Below are 14063 nucleotides of genomic sequence, written 5' to 3' on the forward strand. Positions count from 1 at the left end.
AACACAAATTTTGAAGCAGTTATGTTCATTTTTGAAAAAGTATGTTTTTAATAAGTAACTAGATAAGAACATTTGGGCTGTGAGTGTATGCAGTTTACATTGTCGAACAAAATGTACAAGTTCGGGAGGGAGTTCAGATTCCTGACAGCCTGGTGGATGAAGCTGTCCTTCAGTCTGCTGGTCCTGGCCTGGAGACTCCGCAGTCTCCTCCCTGATGGCAGCAGACTGAAGAAGCTGTGTGATGGGTGGGTGGGATCACCTGTGATGCAGAGGGCTTTACGGGTGAGATGGGTTTCACAAATGTCATGGAGGGAGGAGAGAGAGACACCAATGATCTTCTCAGCTGCTCGCACTATGCGTTGCAGTCTTTCAGCAGGACACGTTGCAGGCGCCATACCTGGCACAGTGATGCAGCTCGACAGGAGGCTCTCGATGGTGCCTCTGTAGAAGGTGTACATGATGGGGGGTGGGGCTCTGGCTCTCCTCAGTTTGCGGAGGAACAAAACACGCTGTTGTGGTTTCAGTCCAGGAGAGGTCCTCTGTGATGTGCACACCCAGGAACTTGTTGCTGCTCACTCTATCCACAGTCGCACCGTTGTTGGTCAGAGGAACATGCTGAGTGTGTGCTCTCCTGAAGTCAACAACAATCTCCTTCATCTTCTCCACGTTCAGAGAAAGATTGTTGTCACCGCACCACTCGGCCAGGCAGCTAACCTCGCTCCTGTAGTTTGTCTCATCTTTGTTGCTAATGAGACCCACCACAGTCGAGTCATCCGCAAACTCAATGAAGAGGTTGGAGTTGTGTGACGGTGTGCAGTCTTGGGTCAGCAGAGTGAAGAAGAGGGGGCTCAGCACACATCCTTGGGGGACCCCAGTGTTCAGTGTGATGGTGCTGGATGTGTTGCTGCCGACCCATACTGCCTAAGGGCTTCCAGTCAGAAAGTCCAACAGCCAGTTGCACAGCGAAGTGTTGAGCCCCAGCTGGACCAGTTTATAAATGAGCTGTTGAGGGATGAATGTGTTGAATGCTGAACTGAAGTCTATGAATAGAATTCTGACATATGAGTCCTTTTTGTCCAGATGTGTGAGTGCTGAGTGGACAGCAGTGGCAATGGCATCATCGGTCGACCGGTTGAACTGATATGCAAACTGAAAGGGGTCAAGGGAGGGGGGGAGGGCAGACTTGTTGTGGTGCATGACTAGCCGTTCAAAGCACTTCATGAGAATGGGGGTAAATGGAACTGGAATGATGGTGGTAGTTTTGAAACATGTGGGAACAACAGCCTGACTCAGTGAGATGTTGAAAATGTCAGTGAAGACATCAGTGAGTTCTGCTGCACAGTCTCTCAGTACACGCCCAGGGATGTTGTCAGGACCCGGAGCTTTGCGTGCATTGGTCCTGTTGAAGGATGTCCTGACGCTGTCTGGGGTCAGCGTCATCACCTGGCCGCCGGGAGGAGGTGGAGTCTTCTGTGCAGTGGTGATGTTTTGTTGCTCAAAGCGAGCGAAAAAGGTGTTCAGCTCATTTAGCAGAGAGATGTTGTTGTCACAGGTCCGTGGTGGGGGCTTTTACTCTGTAATGGTCTGTATCCCCTGCCTCAGGTTCCTAGTGTCTCGGCTGTCGCTGAATTGATGGGCTATCCTCTTGGAGTGTTGTCTCTTTGCCTTTCTGATGCCACGGGACAGGTTGGCCATAGCTGGTCTCAGGCCCACCTCATCTCCAGCTATGAAGGCAGCGTTCCGCATCTTCAGGAGTCTGTAGACCTCCCCTGTCATCCACGGCCTCTGATTGGCCCAGACAGTGATGGTTTTTGTTACCGTTACATCATGAATACACTTATTGATGTAGGCAGTAACGGTCTCTGAGTACTCCTGGAGGTCAGTGGTGTTATTGAATGTGGCAGCCTGTTTAAACATGTCACAGTCAGTTGTGATGAAGCAGTCTTGAAGAGCCTCTGATGATCTTTCTGGCCACACTTTAATCTGTTTGTGAACTGGTTTGGCGACTTTAATGAGCGGTCTGTATGCAGGCATTAGCATGACAGTGATGTGATCTGAGGCTCCGAGGTGAGGGAGGGGGAGGGCATTTGTAAGGTCCTCTCTGTGTGGTGTAAACAAAGTCCAAAATGTTATTACCTCGTGTAGAAAAGTCAATGTGTTGGTGTATTTTTGGAAACACGCTCTTTAAGTCAGCATTGTTGAAATCCCCAGCTATGATGAGAAAAGCATCGGGTTTTGCTGTCTGCTGCTCACTGATGTGCTGGTACAGTTCATCAAGTGTGTCGTTCCTCTTTCTGATGATGTTGATCGGGGGAATGTAAACCGAAATTAGCAGTATAGCAGTATATTCCCCCGGCAGATAGAACGGCCGGCACTTAATTATCATAAACTCCACCAGGGGTGAGCAGTGTTTGCTGATCACAACAGTATAGCAGCACCACGCATCATTGATGTAAACACAAAGCCCGCTGCGCTGGTTTTTCCTCCGGTGACGAGAGCTCTGTCCACTCGATAGCACATCAGCTGGTCGAGCTGAATAGAGCAGCCTGGAACGTTGCTGAGCCATGTTTCCATGAACACAAAAACACAACAGTCTCTTACAGTCCTCTGAGTTGAGCGTTGTAATCGAATGTAATCCAGTTTATTGTCCAACGAGCGTACGTTAGCCAGTACGATGGTGGGGACAGATGGCTTGTGTGGGTTAGCCATTAGCCTAGCCCGGATACCTCCGCACTTACCCCTCTTCTGCTTCCTCTCACACCGCTTGTGGCGCCTCCGCTGTGGGCGAGATGCAGTAGTGGTGGTCGGTGATGGTGAAGGCCTCCGTAGCAGACCGAGATCCCGCAGCTGTTTCACGTGTGTGGAGTTTAACTGTAAAAATGCGGTTCTGCCGACAGAGCAGAAACTCGCGACTGTATGCACGCTTACAGACAGGTAGATGCGATGACAACGTACAAAAACCCTGCGACTCACAAGACCAAAAACACAAAAACACCGTTCTGTCAGGACAGAGAGAAGCCGCTGCGTGTGGATGTACTGCGATCTTGGTCATCAAAATATTAGAACACAAACAAAGATTTATAACTAAAACGCAGTCTTATAATGGAGGTGAATGAGAATCACAGCTAAAACATACAATAATAAATAAAAAACATACACAAACAAAACGTAATTAAATCCTGTGGCTCATTACGATACATTGATGAGTAAAAACACAAAACGTTCAGTCTGTGCAAGAAAATGTAAAGTATTTATATAGTTTTTTACCTCTGATTTTCACCGCAATGTCAGAACTTCTGAACTCTCCTGAGCGCGTCCTCTTGTCCTCAAGCGTCTGACATGTCTTCTTCTACTTGCTTTACAGTGGAATGCAGACTTATACAGTATGTGCATTTGAGAGATAGGTGGCAGTAATGCACTTATAATTCTACTATCCACCGTAAAGCAAGAAAACGCCTCATGCTCCTGCTTGAGAACATGCTCAGGAGAGTTCAAACAGTTCTTAGACTGTGGTAAAAATCTGAGGTAAAAAAAATATAAAAATACTGTTTAGTTTCTATCACAGACCAATCGATTTGTGTCTTTACACATCAATGAATCATCAAAAGGTTTACTTTGGTTTTGTTTCTGTATGTTGTGTCTGTTTTTTTTTTTTTTTTTTTTTTTTTTTAGCGGTGATTCCCATTCACCTCCATTATAAAACTGACAGATTGCAACGGTTTGTGTTAAAAAAAAAATCTTCGTTTGTGTACTACTGAAGAAACAAAGTCACATATATCTTGGATGCCCTGGGGGTGAGCAGATAAACTTCACATTTTTGGGTGAACTATCCCTTTAACAAAGAATCACTGTTGTGAATGATACAGGAATTGCTAAGGCACCGAAGCAGGAACAGCTTGACTTACCCAGCATGCTAGAGAGCCAGAGCGCCAGGTCTTCCTTCATGGGCAGCAGACTGGCCTCGTGTCTACTGGCCAGCCACTGACTGTACAGCTGCAGATCTGTGAGGCCCGGACCAGCCGGCTGCTGCTTTCCGCTCGGAGGACTGAACATGCTTCCGAAAACAGAAAACGAGAGAGGAACATCTACATCAGTGCAATTCAAAAACATTAATTTAATCATTTGGCTTTGACCAAATCCCTCAAATGAATTATTTCACTTTCCCACATAGCACAGATGTCATCTGATCATTCAAGCCCTTTCTGTTGTTTCACAGTAGACTCTTATCCTCTACACTGATCTTCTCATCACAGCCCAGCTCTAGGCTCTTCTCTGTCCTGTGATATGATACTCACTAGGCCTTTTTTTTTTTTTTTAAGAGAGAACAGACACACACTGTGTGGCTTCTCTCCAGTCCTGACCTAGTGCGATTATTTTCTGACCTAAAGGCTCTTTACACAAATGAACATGCTCTTCCCAGTGAAACATCAGAATTAGATGCAATTCCACAATTAGATCATTCAGATTACATTTTCTGAAGAAAATGTGTTTTAGAAAGTGTGAGTGAGAGTATACAGTATATACACATACAGACAGTATATATCAAACCTCAATATTCACCTTGAAAGACCCTGTTTCCACAAAGACCAAACTTCTCAAAGCCAGCACCAATGAAAGAACTGGGAACACCAATGCTAGAAAGTAAAGAAGAAAAAAAATGGTTTCATGATTCATACATTCCTAAAGATTAAGGTGCTTCACGATGCCATAGAAGAACCTTTTTGTCTTAATGGTTGCATTAAGAACCTTAACATCATTTCGGTTTCACAAAAGGTTCTTTGTAGCAAAACAAGGTTCTTCAGACTATAAAAAGGCTACCAAAAATGGTTCAGCGATGCCATATGCTGTGAATTACCTTTTTTAAGCACCTCTATGTTTAAACCTGGGCAGTTGGAGCACCAAGATGAACTTCAGCATCTGCCCTGGCTAGACATATCACCAAATCAGAAAAACTCTGAAATATCGGTTTACCCTCATCCCTAGTTCACAGTACAAATGAAGAAGATTTTTTCACATTTGTCTCTTTACAAAAGGAGTATTTCTTGTTTGTCTGAGGCAGCTATATTTCTCTGTAACAACCTGATGATATTTGCTTCCTGATGATGACAGCCTGATGATATTTGCTTCCTGATGAATGTTTCAGTGATCTACTAAACTCTGACGAAGACAGTGCAAGAATTCTCATGTAATTCTAGTGAATCCTGCTGATCAGACGAGTTGATCTGGTTCTTCTGAATGTATAACTTCTTACACATCATTGCGGTTTGATGTTTTGTTCTAGAGTTAGGACGTGTTAAATGTGGTGGCAGTGGTTTGATGTATTACTAATGCAGAAATGCAGTGATAATATGTAATGCCAGCCAGCATTGGGAGGGATTTCCCCTTACTCATAAATCATGCGAGGAACTAGAGAGAGGTTATGAGTTCTGAGAAGTGTAAATATCTTCAGCGACACAGAACAGGACCTCTTCCTAAGCTTTACTCTCCTGTGTCCCACTGAGCAACCTGGGAATGAGGACTCGGGTCCAACAATCCTCACTTTGTTTTGGTGGGCTCTGAATGGCTGGCAGGCGAAGGACAACTGAAAGTCAATCTGTATATTTTCCTTGTTCCACAAAATAGTACGCCAGAGTTCACTTTACCCTGCTAGACGTCTATCAGATAAAGGCAAATCTCCTCTTTCTTTTTCTTTCTGAAAGAGCTCCTGTGCTGGAAAAGGTGGAGAGAAAAAGAAACCAGAGAAATGTAAAAGAGCCGTTACTGACTCTCTAAACAATAAAAATAGGACATTCTGTCCCATATGGACAAAGACAAGGTGCACAGCAGTCCACTAGTCATCTCAGAGCGGTCTGTCTGCTCTTAATATTTCCCAGACTGATTCAGTTCAGGAGATGAAACCAGAGAACCTGAGACTGACCTGATTAGTGGTGCCTTGATTATTTTTGTCAAAATTTTTTTTAAATTGTATGAAAGTTGTTTCTGGGCCGGTATCCCATAGAAAAGGTACTAGTATGCACAATTTAAGTACTAGTATCTGTGCTTTAGATAATAATATGTACAGTAGCCTACCTTTAAGTTATTAATATGCAAACTTTAGGTATACTGTAAATAAGATACAAAGATGTACCTTTTTCATATAGTCTAGATCTGTAAATTTTTCCCAATACATTAAAAATGCAGTTCATAAAAACATTCATCTGATTACAAAGTTCATAATTCCTGACTGTTAATTCATAACATTTTTATTTTACTTTTTTACTTAAAAATGTTGGTAATAAAACCATTTTATCACAACAAAGAAAAAAATCCTCATTACAAGAACAGAATTCTTTTTGCGGTTTGGCATTATCATTTTTCTAACAAAAAAATAAAAAAATAATAATTATATATATATATATATATATACATTTATATAACATATAATTTATATATTTTTATTTTTGTGTCAAATAAATGAATAATATTTTTTTGTCTTTTTACGGTTAAGAATGGTACAATTTCTCCTTTAAAACATGATGCTTAATCATTCATAATTAATTATAAAAATAAAATATTTACTCGTAAAAAATATTTTTTTAAATATATAATAACAATCATAATTAAAATTATTAGATGCAGAGGATAAGCAGTTTGAGTAATAAATGGGTTACAAATATTGATTTATTTTTATTAAAGTCATATCTATTGCTCCTCTAACGTTTGCTGCCACGTGACATCTACACATCTGCATGAACACCGGCTGGAAACTGATGCTCGGCAAACACAAACCCACAGAGTTCAGGACATTTACAATGCATTCAACACATCAACACACATATTGGGCACATATGGTTGAGATCAAAGGTCAGTGTACAGTGTGACACAGTCGAACCTTTAGCTGGGTCTATTATATAAAGCAACATCATGTTCTTTCACGGTCAATATTTTTCTAGCAAACATTTGCGACAGTGGAGTGATATAAAGGCAATGGGTGTTTCCATATGTTGTGTGTATTTCCCATCCATCATCCGTAAACCATGAACGTTGACAGAAATGATAACTGATAATACATGAGCTTGCATATCTGATTCTGGTGCAGTTATTTGAGCCTCAATGCTGTGTCATGTTCAACACGCAAGCACAGAGCACACACTGTAATCTGTCCTTAAAGGACTGTGAAGGGTAAATCACACAAACACACACAGGGCTTCATAAATGTCAATGCAGTCATCATCTACATCTTCATACAAAATATATCACATTATCTAAAGAAAACATGAAGTGTGTCATTTTGTCATGTTCAATTCAAAGTAAGCAAGTATAGGTCATTATAATCAGTAATTATGCTCGTTTGTAATGAGTTTTATTGTTCTTGTCTTGTTCTGACCGGGACATGCATCACAGTATGTTAAGGGGTGTAACATTTCCGTCACATGCTTGAGACATTCGGCCAACACACAGGACAGGTGGCCAATCAGAGCACACCTCGCTTTACTGAACGATGAGCTTTGTAAAAATCAAGGCCTTTCAGAAAGGTGGGACAAAGAGGAGTAATAATGTACATTATCTGGAAAATAATGTGTTTATGAACACATATGTATACACCAAATACACAAAATAATGTTATTTTTAGCAACATCATATGACCCCTTTAACTATGTTTAACACACTTTAACTGTTAGTTTTAAATGCACATTAGCCCATTTTCCTGAGGAAGCTCATAATGAGAGAAAAACTCAAATACCTTTTGGCAAAAAAAAAAAAAAAAAAAAACTGAGGAGGAAAACTTTTATTTTCTGTTTCAAGTGCATGCTTGAGATTTTATGACTGTAGTAGTATTTCAAAGCTGCCAGTGCTTTCATGAGCTATCTTTTACGCTTAAAGAGTAACCACAAAAACAGACTGCATTGTACAGATGAATCTAAAATATAAAATGCATTCCCCCAAAATTTCTGCTGCAAAAATAAGTATTTTGCCACCTTGAAGGAACATTTTTAAGTCATTATGTTTTTATTTTGTTTTATTACATTTATTAAGGGGAAAATATATATAAATGTATATATATAAATGTATATATATATATATGTGTGTGTGTGTATATATATATATATATATATATATATATATTTATTTATTTATAAATTAAATTATATACACACACACACCTATCTTTATTAAGATTTATCTATCTATATATCTATCTATCTATCCGAAGAAAAACATTGTCTTTCCAAAAAAGTAAACACTTACCCTCCACAATGCACTGCCTGTAGTTTCTTCAACAGTAGACGGTCGTTTCCACTGAATTCATGCTCTTCTCGCGCACAGGGTCCTCAGACTGTTGTTCACCGTGACACTGAGCCTCAAAGATCCGACTGTCATTGCGGATCTCAGTTCAAAGCGCGCTCCTGCGACAGACACATTGCGCGATCTCACCGCCTCCCTGAGAGACGCGACGCGACGCGACGCGCCTTTATCTGCGCGACTGTGAACCACACGGAGCTGCACGAGACCAGACGATTAAAACGAGCCTCATATAGAGAAAGGATTTTTAACTGACCAGAAAAAAAACAAATAAATAAAGTTTAATAAAAAATAATTCAATAAAAACAACAGAAAAAGTATATATATATATATATATATATATATATATATATATATATATATATATATTTATAGAGCCTATGCAAAACGAGCTCTAGCTATACTTTGATCAAAATAGCTTATTCCAACGCAAGTTGAAACCACTGATCTATATATATATATATATATATATATATATATATATATATATATACACATACACACACATATATACATATATATGTACATACATATATATATATATATATATATATATATATATATATATATATATATATATATATATATATATATATATATATATATATATATACACTTTTATTTTGAAATACTGCCACAAAAGTTCAGTACCGCGGAAAAAGTGACGTCATACACGCTCTCAGCCAATAGTGAGTCGAGAACGAGGCACGCTGATCGAGTCCGAAGTTGATTCCGTGCGCATGTTAATTTGTTTATGTTTATTTAAAGACTGTGAAGAGAGCGTTTCATGGAGGCTGTGCTGAGACACCTGACCAACATACTGGAGTTACTGGCCGTGTCTCAGACGGATCGCGTGAGTGAATGGGACCGTCACACCGCGCTCCGGGCGTTTCAGTGGGCTGAGTACTGCGAGCAGCTGCACTCCCGCTTCCAGTCCAACCCCGCGGTCCGCTCCGCGCTCGAGGCCGCTCTGAGCGACACCAACCGCCGCCTGCGGGAAACTCTGCCCTCGTGCTCTCCGGTCATGTTCTCTGAACTGGCTCAGTGTCAGCAATTGCTGCTCGTTCATTTACTCAGAAACCCTTCCGCGCCGAACTCCGTTATCCCAATGCTTTTTCCAGATCCCAAAACTGCTGCAGAGGAATCCCAGTTTGATCAAAACAGCCTCATTACGTGTAAATCAGCTTTTAATCTGCTGTGCCGCACATCGGACGGGACTAGTAGTGCTGGGTTACAGGCTGAAGCAGTGGTCAGAGGCACACTGCTCGGAGACCTCTTGAACTCTTTACTGAGTCGCTCTGGGAATGACGAGTATGCGAGAACACTGCTGGATTCCATGCTTCATGACAGCGCGGGAAAACCGGAAAGCCTTTATGACGTCATAGCAGCTGCGCTTCTTTCTCCTGATGACGAAACGAGCTGCGTCACTCGGCGCTGTGTCCTCGCCTGGCTGCGAGAGCGCGAGGGGGGTTTGAGTGAAGTGTGCAGGTCTCTGTCCCCGGGGATCTGTGCCGTGCTCTCCCGACAGTCTCCCGAGTTTAAACAGGAATATTGGGGTGTTCTGAAACAGTGGGCGTCCTGCTTGGAGTTTGACGTCTTGGAGAGTCTATGGGTGCCGACATCAGACGAGCCTGTCACCTTTATGAAACTGACTGATCGATTCAAAGATTTATTAAATTCGGGGCCACCGTTAAAAGAGGAGACGGAAGCTGAACTCAAAACACTCAAACGGGAAGCTGGAGACTTTCATGTAAAAGGCCTCTGTATATGGACTGATATAATCATTCAACTGAAGCTGTAAAGACATCAGAATGAACGTTAATTCAAATCTTTTAGTTACTTCAGGTGATGTTAATTTGACTAATGAAAATATAATGTGTTTGACGATAGAAGTTTTATAATTATAGCGTTTTGTCGATTTAATATTTTGTAATAATTTTAAGTTTTATTATTAATCTAGATGTTGTTTTTATTATAAGAGCCATTAAAATATAAATTTTATTTCAACATATATTTTTCTTCATAATTTACATTTCTGAATCTGATTTTGAAGAGAAGGACAGACCCCCTGTGGCTTAGTCTCCCGGCAGACAGGGGGCGCACGCGCTCTTTACACCGTCAGCCCGGGCCTTTATTTGAGGCGGACCTCTGGTGTTTTATTACAGCTGAATAATTAATAAAGCTCTTAACAGAGTTACTGATGTTTCTGTGTCTCATGGGGAACTGTTTCATTAGAGTAAGAAAAAGAAAAAAAATCACGTAATTTAAAGTTAATATGTGTGTGTGTGCGTGTAAACTATTCTGGTTTATATAAAACAAAATCTATTTCTAAAATGTTCTTTGTAGCAAAAAATCATAGCTATTTACTGGTCAAAAACACTGTAAACTTAAAAACATACATATATAAACAGCAGTTGTCCAATACAGTAGGATTATTCTGTATTTCTTCTGTATCGTATAATTAGAAAATGCGCTCCTTCATTAATGAGGAATGCTGCTCTGAATAGACTGCATGACAGATGGTGGCATCACTGTCACCTTGGCAACCGTTGGCATTAAGCTCTGGATTTCATTTGAAATAGAGGAAGAGGCCAGCAGCAAACGCGTGCGCCTCTTAAATTGGTCCCCGGGGACACGCAGGCGCGTGCTTCATGGGCTGGCTTTCATATGTCTGTCACATTAAGGAGGAGGAGGAAGAAATGGGGGATCTGCATGGGCTGGGGTCCCTCCACCTTCAGTGATTTATGAGGTCACCTGAGGTTGTCGAAACCCTCACTGAAGCCTTGTTGCTTATGACTTGATCTGAAATCTCAACAGCATCGTGCTGTTTGGTGGCGCTTTCAGATAGGACCCCATTTCCTTTTCCAACAGGTCTTGTGCTCTTAATAAATGCAAAAAAAGTCTCTATGAAGAATTCATACCACGTTGTGAATTTTAGGTGGTTTTGGGGCCTTAAATGGTTCAGGGAATTATATAAATCTTGTTTTCTCTGGATGTGGATGTGTTATGTTTTGACATAGATGTGCACTTAAAATATACAGGTTGTGGCAGCTAATATATAAATGGCATTTAAGGAAAGATTTTGAAGGTTAGGCTAAACATTTTGAATTAGTGAGCAAAAACCAAAAAGTGTTGTAATGACCCCTGCTCTCTCCTTCATCCCCAGAAACTGCAGACGCTTCAGAGTACTTCCTCTCTGTTCTGACGCTCTAGAGAAGCTGTGCTTTCTCTGACAGCAGACAAATAGTTCTCCATTTTTCTCTGGTCCCTGTCTCCTTGGAAACAGATAATGCATTTCCTCAGCTCAAATATGTACTGAGAAAGCAGCAGGGCAATGAGAAAACAGGCGTTTCCACAGTGAATAATCACAGGAGAGATTTCCTCCATTATCTTTCTGAAAGGGGAACAACTATTGATGTCATTATTCAGCCATAATACAGATATTTTCCCATCTCTGGTTTATGGAGAGTCGTTCTGGAATGTCTTTGAAGTATGAGATGTAAATTAATTACTGTGCACTCTTTATTTTATTCAGCTTGCCATGATTGTGCTCGTCCCCCATGCACATGTTAATAATTTCTATTTAACATACACATCATTTATTTTCAGTATTACATTTAAACACCCCAAATGTTTGATGAGTGCTATGTTATATTAAAATAGTTTATAGCTTAGTAATTTTATTATAATTTTTGGTTTTATGTAACAGCCACATGCTTTGATTTGTAGCGTACTGTAGTGAAAGATGATGCCATTATTATTTATACAGGCTACAAGAACCAAACAGAACCTTAATTTTGATATTATGAGGTCCTTGAGGTTCTTACATTGTTTCAGTGGACTCTGTCAGTTGATTGGCTCATCTAAGGTCATGTGATCTGTACTCATTGTTGGATTTACAGTAGCTTTGCTAAACTTCTGCAGGAGTATTGATTCCAGCACCACATTATAACACAGTCTGCACACCCAAATACACGTATGAAATAGCTTCTAAATAACTAATATATTATTACTTATTTAATAAAACACAGAGATTAAAGAAGAACATGTTTTCCAGATATAAAGACACCTTTATTCTCGGCGCTGAGCTGGTGTGAGTGTGTTGGGGCGGGTGTTGACAGCACCAATGAGGACATGGTTTGTTAAACATGATGAAAAGAGCAGCTTGGAGAGACTGCAGACAGATGAAGGATTACTCCGGAGCAGACGAACACTGAAGGACAAACCTATAATGACTTTAACTGAGCTCAAAATGTGTTTTACATCTATTAATATTAAAACAAAGGTATATTCAATCTTTTTTTTATTAATATTAAAACATCTGCAGAAACAGTAATTAATATAAGACTGTTATATTATTATAAAAGACATTGAATAAGTCATTTGAGCAGCAAAATCTATCAGACAGTATACTAAAACATCTCCCTAACCTCTGTAGATCAGAAATGTTTCTTCATCTGACTTGCAGATGTCATTGAAGTCATATCTTCTGTAGCATTTGGTTTGTGAGTAATAGCAGAATTACTCAGATGTTGGTTTAATTAGCACTTGCTCTGTTTGTAATATCTGCTGATCAGACGTTCGCACCTCCATCACTCGTGTGTTCTCACTTCTGCACAAGAGCAAATTAATGAAAGTCAGATCACTATTTATCTTGTGCTGAGACTCATCCCAGCCTAAATTCACTGGGGTACATTCTTAAAAATAAAGGAACCAATGGAGCCTTTGATTCCACTGCTTGAATGTCTGTGTGTTCCCCAATTCACTAAATTCAGAGTTCCCAAATCACTACATTCCTGCTTCTGGAGGGACAATGTCCTGCAAAGTTTAATTGATTACATGTAAGTGCAAACTGGTGAAATTATACCTAGGTTCACAGGTTCTTTGCCCGTTCAGTCTTAATGGTAAATTAACTTTGCTTGCTGTCCTCGAAGAAGAGTTGATCTCGAGACTCGGGTTGAGCTCAGAGTTAACCCCCTTTAACATTATTATATAAAAAGTCAAAGAATGGAATAGTAGCAGAAATTGGGAAGTGGAGGAATGGCAGAATAATTGTCACTGGGACGGCTCAGTGTCTGCTCCTAATATACACTAATGATGATCGGCAGGACGGAGTGAACAGGCTCCTCCTGGACCTATGTTTGCAGCTTCATTTGTGGTCCCTGTTCGCGCTTGGTCCTTGTTTTCAGATGAGCCTTTGTGTCTAAATCGTGCCCATGATCTCTTAAAATTCTGTGCAACTCACTAGATCTTGGAGAGTGTTTTAACAAAGCTGCTGACTTCAACCGAGTGAACGTCAATTGAGACAAATTAAAAATGTAGAGTCAAACATCCGTCCAAAATGCAATGCAAGCAATGCACAGTTACACCATCATTCATTCTCTAGTGACTTTTTATTTCGAGTCAGTCCTGACGCTTTTCATCTCTTTACATTTTTTTTCTCCCTGGTCTCATCTAAATAACATTTTACTCAAAGGCTGTGTGTGTGAGAGAGTGTGTGTGTGTGTGTGTGTGTGAAAGAGAGAGTGTTTGTGTGTGTGTGAGAGAGAGAGAGAGTGAGTGTGTGTGTGTGTGTGTGTGTGTGTGAGAGAGAGAGAGAGAGAGGGCTGTAGCGTTCATTAAAATCTAAGCCTGTCATACACATACATGCACAGATCCCATCTGCCGAGGGTCATCTCTGAATAGGAGAGTCGGCCCCTGGGGACGTGTTGGCCCTTCTCAGTGTGTGCTTAAGCAGATTTGGCTCCTGCTCTTTCACTCGCTGTCTGTCTCCCTCTCCT

At 40.6% G+C, this 14063-nt stretch overlaps 2 protein-coding genes across 4 annotated transcripts in view; one reads left to right on the plus strand and one right to left on the minus strand.

Annotated features, from left to right (window-relative positions):
* LOC127947147 (growth arrest-specific protein 2) overlaps positions 1-8527 on the minus strand; it is a 35695-nt gene extending 27168 nt beyond the window's left edge. The window contains exons 1-3 of one of the 3 annotated variants that reach the window (XM_052544142.1): positions 8230-8527; positions 4561-4634; positions 3906-4045 (exon numbers count right to left, since the gene is read on the minus strand). In XM_052544142.1, the coding sequence (XP_052400102.1) occupies positions 3906-3945 (40 nt within the window). In that variant the 5' untranslated portion in view covers positions 3946-4045; positions 4561-4634; positions 8230-8527. Of the gene's footprint in view, positions 1-3905; positions 4055-4560; positions 4635-8229 lie in introns of all 3 variants that reach the window. The other 2 variants (XM_052544140.1, XM_052544141.1) reach the window with 2 other exon arrangements.
* A 431-nt stretch (positions 8528-8958) lies between these two features.
* On the plus strand, positions 8959-10480 carry fancf (FA complementation group F). Its single transcript, XM_052544138.1, has one exon. The coding sequence runs from the start codon at positions 9071-9073 to the stop codon at positions 10082-10084; it is 1014 nt and encodes a 337-aa protein (XP_052400098.1). The 5' UTR covers positions 8959-9070; the 3' UTR covers positions 10085-10480.
* Positions 10481-14063: the final 3583 nt, after the last annotated feature.

Source organism: Carassius gibelio, chromosome A25 (genome assembly GCF_023724105.1).
Source record: "Carassius gibelio isolate Cgi1373 ecotype wild population from Czech Republic chromosome A25, carGib1.2-hapl.c, whole genome shotgun sequence".
NCBI lineage: Eukaryota > Metazoa > Chordata > Actinopteri > Cypriniformes > Cyprinidae > Carassius > Carassius gibelio.